The sequence below is a fragment of the Podarcis vaucheri genome, assembly GCF_965113315.1.
Source record: "Podarcis vaucheri genome assembly, chromosome: 10".
Classification (NCBI taxonomy): Eukaryota; Metazoa; Chordata; class Lepidosauria; order Squamata; family Lacertidae; genus Podarcis; species Podarcis vaucheri.
In genome coordinates, this window is record NC_138748.1 from 38,253,137 (window position 1) to 38,261,383 (window position 8,247).

General features: G+C 42.1%; 1 protein-coding gene across 2 annotated transcripts; it reads right to left on the reverse strand.

The window, feature by feature from the left end:
- Positions 1 to 1,682: 1,682 nt before the first annotated feature.
- Positions 1,683 to 7,551, reverse strand: LOC309542284 (opsin-VA-like). Of its 2 annotated transcripts, XM_082241033.1 has the most exons (5): positions 6,778 to 7,551; positions 5,691 to 6,019; positions 4,551 to 4,796; positions 2,766 to 2,871; positions 1,683 to 2,008 (listed from the first exon to the last, which is right to left on the reverse strand). In XM_082241033.1, the coding sequence occupies exons 1-5, from the start codon at positions 7,097 to 7,099 to the stop codon at positions 1,992 to 1,994; spliced, it is 1,020 nt and encodes a 339-aa protein (XP_082097159.1). In that variant the 5' UTR covers positions 7,100 to 7,551; the 3' UTR covers positions 1,683 to 1,991. The 2 variants fall into 2 exon arrangements, with proteins under 2 accessions (XP_082097159.1, XP_082097158.1); XM_082241032.1 differs by lacking the exon at positions 1,683 to 2,008 and having other exon boundaries at positions 2,073 to 2,871.
- Between the last annotated feature and the right edge of the window lie 696 nt (positions 7,552 to 8,247).

The window sequence follows — 8,247 nt, forward strand, 5'->3', positions numbered from 1 at the left end:
GTATGTCAGAAAGTCAAGAGACCAACAGCAGGTGGTGCCAGAACCAATGACAGGTACAGCCAACTAATCTTGCTTTGTCCCCATCCTCTTCCCTTCTGAATTCTACAAAGGCAACAGAGATTCTGAGGAGGAGGATGCGGACAAAACAAGCTCTAGTCAAAGACCCCTCTATTTTTCTCTGGTCCTTTAGTCATAATTTCCCCATCAATTTTATCTGGCATTTAAGATCTTCACGCCATTTAGGTCTTGTGTTTTTTTACAATCATTCGGGTTTGTTTACGGTTTGTTTTCTTATCCATTTTCTTATTATGTCAACTGTGCTCTTAGAATTTTTATTAACAGACAAAATAACAACAGCTACAATAAGTAAAGAAAACATTTAAAATTCTGGTCTCCTGTTGTCACTGACATTTATGACATCTGCGCACTCTCAGCTGAAGATTTTGGAGAGCTGGCTAGGCCTTTGCTTTTTCCAGAACCTTCCTGGGAGTTTTGTTTTGTTTTTGCCTATCATCCAGTTGCCTAATCGTCACCCCCTTCCCCCCCCCCCGGCCCGGCTTCATGCTTCCTGCATTTCTCAGTAATCAGAGCCAAGAATATAATCTAATGCTCGGCTCAGACTTGTGCCATTTTAATGTCAGGTGAATTTAATGTCAGATGTATGCATGGAATACGATGGCTAGGGCCCAAAGCTGTTTAGCATAAAATAAAATCGCGTTTGTGACTGCAAAGCTCCTGCCACATGAATGGAAGGCTCTTCTGTACCTTTGCAGGTGGGTCAGTATCAGCTATTTCTCTGCTCCAATCTCTTGTCCCTGGTGCCACACGAAAAGTTGCTGTGGAGAATCTCCTCATCATCTGGAGCCCATTTTGGGCAAGCAGAGAGAGGCAACTGTCAACATATATTCTGTGTGTTCCTCCCTCTTACACAGTAGGTTTTGGATCCAATACTCTGCGGTTAATTGTTTTTTTTTATAAAATGTTGCTGCCTGGTTCTGTTCATACACTGAGCTTCAACCAGTTGCAGGAACATTTTTTATAACATCTTTGTCGGCTGCATTAAAGAACAGATTATCAGACTCCACAGCTGATGTTTAACTTAGGGATCACGTCCTACTTGCATAAGCAAACCAATTATACAAGCTCACTGGGCAGAGAAGCTTTCCTGTCAAGTATCTCCTGTGGACGGATACAAAATAATGTGAAAGCAACAGATTAGAGATATTGGGAACACTCTCTAAATTTAAGCTCTTTCCCCGGATATATCTTTATGCCAGATCAGCCCAGTTCAATTTACCTTTCAGTGTCCTGTTCCAACTTGCAGAAATCGCAGAAGAGTAAAGAACGTCAGTATATTTTTTATAAAATGTAAATGTAGAAAAGGAAGCTCTGGTTACAGCTTTTAATAGCATACAGCCATTCACCTCTTCTGCTCCAAAGAAGGACTGATACAGATAGTATGTGCAAGGGGTTGCATTTTTATGAAAGCTGACCAAACCTTTCAAGTTGCTCTGACTTTTGGGCCAGGAATCAGACCCGAATATTAAATTGCCAGATGGAAGCTCTTGATTTAACTACACATCCATGCATGGTTTAAAGAGGGTTGCAGAAGCATCAAAACTTCCTTTGGGGGGGGGGAATCCTTAATGGGAACGATGCAAAATAATTGCCCAGGGGTTGGTCTTGGCATGCTCAGTTGCTCTGGAGTGCTAACCAACTGCTTGGGGGGCAGGAACAGGAAAGAGGTGGAGAGTTTCATGAAGTGGGTAGAATTCTGAGCAGAACATACCATGCTGCAACATTTTGTTGTAGGTGCCATTTGGTGCCAAATATTGCATGTTTCATAGCTGATGGTTTCATAATTTAGTAATAATGTGTATCGAGACCAACCTTCCAGTATCAAACTTGGCACAAGGCTAGTCTGCACGAGATAATGCCATGAAGACCATCACTTTTATAGGTTTGACTCTCCTCCCATCTGTTGCTTTCCTTCAAACATCATGGAATACTACCGGGGGGGGGGGGGGGGGAACATGACCATATTTTTTAAAAGCAGCACAAAGGGGCAATGACAGAAAGCAAACCACAATCACTGGGGCATTTATTCAGGTTTCCGTTCTCCAGTTGTCTACAATATGCCTGCCACAAGTGCACAAGATGAATGGGACATTTGCTCCAGTTGCCAGCTCACTTAGGAGTTGTCAGCTGTTGGTTTCCAGCTGCCTTCTGGATGCTAGACAATAGCGGTTGGTTGCCCTGCATACCTTCACATTGCCTAACTACTATAACATGCTTTCTGCTTCCTGAACCTGACAGTAAAGGTGGCTGGATGGAGGGGGAGAGCACACTTGGAACAGGAGAACAAAACTGAGTGGCAGAAAACTTTGGATGAAAGGTTCGTAGGCAAGGATAGTTCCTTTGCATAATCATTTAATCAACAATGGAGGAAAAGTTCATTGTTCACAATTTAGATACCCAGCCCTTTTCTCATGTGTATCAAGTAAACTCATTGTTGTTATATATATATATATATACAGAGAATATTTGGTGTAAGCAAGACTTTTCTGACATTAGCAAGTGAAAACTGTGTGAAGCCATTCATCATAAGGAGCCCTATGGACATTTATTATCTTCGGGCATGGATCATTTACTAACAAGACACTGAAGAGGAGCTTCATTATGTTTCCTGGAGAAAAAGTGCACAAAATGTTGTAAAATGCAGCCAACAGAACTACATCAGACTGGAGTCACTTGGTTGGTCTTACAAGGAGTTTTGGATTCAGCTGGAGCTGCGGATGTCGAAATCTCTTCATCTGGTTTTGCCAGAACAACTTGGCCACAGGTTATAAATTCAACTGCACACTCACGAAACTGCAAAAAGAAAACAGAGGAAAATCAATATGCTTGTGCTTTTGTGCTGTCACAGTGAGACAGCATTCCTTTTGGGTAGAACCCTAAATTAGATTATATTCCGCTAACTGGAAACAGTGTACATGTCATCCTGTGGTCTTTCAGCAAGGTCTTCCTATCCATTTTTTGTTCACCACAGTACAATGCATATGGGCTTCTTTCAGAATTATTGAAAGGCCCTTTCTATTTGGGCTGACCAGGGTTAATTGTTTGACTCTGGGTGGAGTTCAAACAACTTCCCCTCATGCAATGGAACTTCTCTTTCTGCTCAACTCGTGTACCCCCCATAACCTTCCCAAATCTACCTTGGGGGTTCCCCCACCCCAGAGCAGGGAATGCAGGAGGGAGGAGAAGGAGAAGTTCTATTGCGTGAGCGGAAGTCACTCTGCTCATGCAATGACTTCACTGGAGTCATCCCAGAGTCAACCCAGCAGTGGCAATGCCAACCATCTGGGGCAGGGGTCTGCAACCCGCGGCTCCGGAGCCGCATGTGGCTCTTTTACACCTTTGCCACGGCTCCGGGGTGGATACTAGCGAGGGGAGGAGGCGCATTGTGCGCCCCGACACTCCCCACTGTGGCGGGCGCTGTACTGGCTGTGACGTCGCATGGGGGCGGTGCGTGTGTTAGTCACGCACCATCCCAACGTCACGTTCCCACCCGCCCGCCCGTTACATTGTAAGGGGCATGTACGCTGGTCACTGCATTGAAAGGGGGCAAGTACGCTGGTCACTGTTTTGAAGGGGAGTGAAGAATACACACACAAAAAAAGGTAACTTGTTAACTTAACGTTTATTTCTATGAGGAGGAGTAATTCTGAGGGGTCAAACAAAGAAATACGGTAATAAAAAAGTGAGAAAAAGGTTATTTTTATAATGACCAGTTTTGCGGCTCCCAGGTTTTTTTTTCCTTTGGAAACGGGTCCAAGTGGCTTTTTTTGTCTTAAAGGTTGCAGACTCCTGATCTGGGGAAATGGTCCAGCCATGGGGGAAACAACACACACACATGAGTCCTGTCAATGTTTGTAAAAAGCAAAAAAAAAGGAGGAAAAGGTTCTGACCACCCTTTGTCTCCTCAGCCTGGTCCTCGGACCCTTGTCGGCACAAAAGAGTCCACGAGAATATCCTTGCAGAGTTTTATTCTTAAAAGTCTTTGTACAAAACACGACTGAATAACTATACACACCAGCACTAACCAACCAACCAACCCAAACACCAGCCTCAGCACAAACTAACATTTCTCACTTTATATATACAACTTTGTGCAGGCTGCTGAGTCATGCTGACCCAGCTTTATTCGCATTAAAGAAACAGCGGCCATTTTGGCCGTGACAAGTCCTGCTACTGGATTCAGAAATCCTGATGCGTGAGCAGACCCAAAAGAGGATTCTGCATGTGAAAGTGTACAAAGTGCCTTTTGCCCAGTCAGTATGCTTGTGTACATGTACTGTATATAAGGTCTCGCCTAGATAAATAATTTCAAAAATCCTGTTGAGGGACAGGTAGGGGAGAATAGGGTTGCCCAAACAAAGGTTCTACAACAATTAGTAGATTTGAAGTTGGAAGCCTGCAATTGAATCTACAAAATGAAATTCACTAGAAAAGTAACTAGCCCACAAAATATACAAAAGACAGTGCAATACCTGTTTGTTCAAGAAAATGTAGATGATTGGGTTGTATACTGGGCTTGTTTTGGAGAGATATGTTGGGATGGTTGCAGCCAGAGGGGAAATATTCAGGGCTGGGTCAATAACCACAGTAAGAGCAAAGACTGTGTACGGCAGCCAGCAGATCAAAAAAGCCACCACCATCACAAGCACCATAATTACGGCTCGAAACTCTTCTTCCGGATTACCTTTTCCTCCCATTTCTTCAACTTTCTTATTTAGCTGTTAAATCAAATCAATAGCATTAGCCATTCAATAGAGGCATTTATTCAGCTAAGTTTGGACTCATGCAAATCCTATGTCTACATTAAAGCCTGCATGTTGTACATCTACAAGGTGCATGAATGAAAGCTAATATCTTCCAAATCACCATTGCTCTTACTGCAGTCTGGGCTTCTCTTCTGTTAACCTACATGTATGTCCTTGAATTTTTTGTGTTTTGTTCTTATTACGATTTCATCATTGAGCTTTTAAATGCTGCTGTTATTTTGATTCCGTGCTGTAAATTACTTGGAGCAACCCTAGAAAGCAGAAAAGTTTGAAATAAACACCAGCAGCACATACTAAGCTACTAGGCTTCAGAATTGGCTTTAGTATAAAAGGACATGATCTTCACATCATTTAACACTTGCTTTGAGTGACAGTTTCTAGACAGGGTACCATTTTGAAGCCCCAGACTTGTGTATCTTTTTAAAAAAGAGTTATACTCTTGAGTTGTATATGTGCATGCACATGATTTTGATTTTTAACATCAAATGCAAAGATAATGTGGCCATAATTGCCTAAACTGCTTTGGTCAAGTCACTCTATAGTGTCTTCAGATGGGAACTCAAACATAAAAGGAATTTTCTGGTATTTAAAAAATCTGGCCATTGCTTATATAGCTGTATGCAAGTTTTTTAAAGTCTGCATTGTTTTACATGATGACACTGACATTGACCTGATACAAATATGAAAAGAGCCAGGAATCCTATGGGCTTTCATTTAGGCTGCAAACTTGTGCATGCATTAACACCAAGAACAAATTGGCTTGGTGACAATAAAGTATGGAGGTGGCATTGGTCAGCAAACGGGGACAGAGGTGGAATGGGGTGGAGGAAACAGTTGACTACTTACCCCATGCAGTGACCTAATGACATTGCCATATGAAAACCCAATGATCAGGACAGGGATAAAGAAGCAGGACAAGAAGTATACAATCAGAAAGCTATAGTTGTTCCAAGATCTATCTTCCCAGCCAATGGAGCATGATGTCTGGACTCCTTCGGGTCCATAAGAACTCCAGCCAAAGAGTGGGACCACAGCCCAGAAGAGACAGAAAACCCAGATGAAACCAAGGAGCTGGTATCCTCTCTTCTTGCTCATCTGGAGAGTTCCCAGAGGCTGGCAGACCACATTGTATCTTTCGTAAGCTAAAATGGTCAGGGACCAAAGAGAAACAATTCCTGGAAGATAATAAGAAAGGCAAAAAAATGCTAGGAATCATCAAACCACTATATTCCACATTTCAGTACTGTTACTCATACAGTATTTCATAGGAAATTCCAAAAAAATGCAAAATCAATGGGATGTACTTTTGCAACCCTATGCACACATATCCGGGAGTAAATCCCACGGGAGTCAATGAGACATACTTCCGAGTAGAAAAGTATAGGATAGCACAATATAGTATAGGATAGCACAATAAGTGAGCTTAAAATTTCGGCTGTGCTACCCAATCCTATCTATGTTTACTCAAATGTCTGTCATACTTATTTCAGTGGGACTTACTCTGAAAAAGGTCTGTGTGCTTATACACACTTTGAGCAGTGGTTTAGAAATAACAACAAAATTAGTCATTTGAATTCCAAGCTAGGATTGGGCCAGGATGTTCCAGAATTTTTTTAAAAACTTACCTTTATTTTTTTTTTAACTACAAAGCACCTTCGTGACCTTCTTTCATTTAGCATAATAAAACCCAAAGATCTCACATCAGTTGTCATTCAAGAGGGAACTAAATGTTTGGCTGTTTATTCTAGTTTTGTAGTTTTGATATTGTTGTCGACTTGTCTGTTTAAAGGTATTTTAACTGTAAATTGTACTGTTATTTATCTGTGCAACCCCCCTTAAGGGGTTTTTCCATGCAAGGCAGGATATAAATGTATTTTAATTATAATAGCAATAAGCAGAAGCAACAACGACAATATCTAGCTATTTTGCTTACCAAAATAATTGACAGCAAATCCCTGGAAAGTGCAGAAGCTCTTTCCCAGGAAGAAATATCCACGGTAGTTTGTAGCTATAACAATGGTGGTTCCACAGAGGGACATCATAAGATCTGAAAAGGAGACGTTAAGAATGAATATGTTGATGGGGTTACGGAGCTGAGGATTCTTCAGCGTTACAGCAATAACCAAAAAATTATTAAATATTGAAAATAAAGCATTAATAAACATCAGGAAAGCCAAGACTCCATATCCAGCTCTTGGGAAAATGGTAGGATGCACGGTAATCTCCACAGTTGCAAGAGAACTATCATTCCCCATGGTGGCTAGACACACAGAGAACTACATGTTTTATTATAACACCTAATGCAAACTATGACTCATTTTCTAAATGGATTGGGAATCCTCTAATCGCATACACGCAATTTGTTTTTTAAAAAACATTTGATGAAGTTAAAGCCTAGGATGAAAGCAACAGCTGTCTTTTTTTCTTTCTACCGCCGTGAAAGAGTGGTGAAGAGTAACAAAGAAGAGTAACAAACAATTAAGTATTGTAATAAGATTACGCACAGAACAATAGCCGTCTCCAGTTGACAAAATACACCACAGTTTAGTTTAGAGGCAACCTTCCTTACACTAATTTTCAAAATGCAATAGAGTATTACTAACAAAGGAAGTGTGGGCAGAGACATCTTCACTGGTGGCTTTTGACCCCCGGGTGTGGCATGGGGGGCAGCAAAGGGGATCACCAGATACAGGACCAATTTGTTCTGGTTTTCAAACATACTGTGGATTTTTAAACAATGCTGTGGTACAATTACTTAGCATCTAACTGAACTCAACCCTGTGGAATACGTTGGGCTGGAAGACTCTGTTTTGACAACCCACCAGCTTTGTAATGTTATGCTTGGCAGCAAAAAACGGATAACACTGCTTCTCAACATGTTGTTGTTGTTGTTGTTGTTGTTGCAGGGGAGAGCTGAATTACCGGTCACATTAAAAAGAAAAATAGCTTCCTGCCAATCTCCACAAGTGTAAAATGTATGTATTTTAAGATAGTAAAGAATAAACCCTGTATTCGGGGTGTAGCTAATACACTAGCTTTCCAGCAGGTGGGTCAGTGTTGCTTGCTCTGAAAGACAGGGGTGAGGTGGGAGAGTGGTTGGTGCAGTGCAAGTGTACCAGCAGGGCAGGGCCAACAGACCCATGAGGCAGTGTGAGCAAGCTGCCTCAGGTGGCAGAAGCCCAAGAGACAGCGCACACACCCTGTGTGTGCCCCACCCCGCCGCCACCTGCCACCACCACCAGAGAAGCAATACCAGCATCAGCACAAGCTTCTAGCAAGGTCTCGTGAGATTTCACTAAAACCTCACAAGATCTCGTGGGATTTCAGCAAGATCTCGCCGGAACCCACCATCGTCACTGCTTTGCCAGCACTTGCAATGCAACCCACGTAAAGGAGGGTTTCA

Coding starts and splice junctions, on each gene's coding strand:
- LOC309542284 (XM_082241032.1), bottom strand. CDS start 7,099: ATGGGGAATGATAGTTCTCTTGCAACTGTGGAGATTACCGTGCATCCT. Junction 6,020..6,777: donor ATTTGCTGTCAATTATTTTG/GTAAGCAAAATA, acceptor ATTATCTTCCAG/GAATTGTTTCTCTTTGGTCC. Junction 4,797..5,690: donor TCATTAGGTCACTGCATGGG/GTAAGTAGTCAA, acceptor TTGATTTAACAG/CTAAATAAGAAAGTTGAAGA.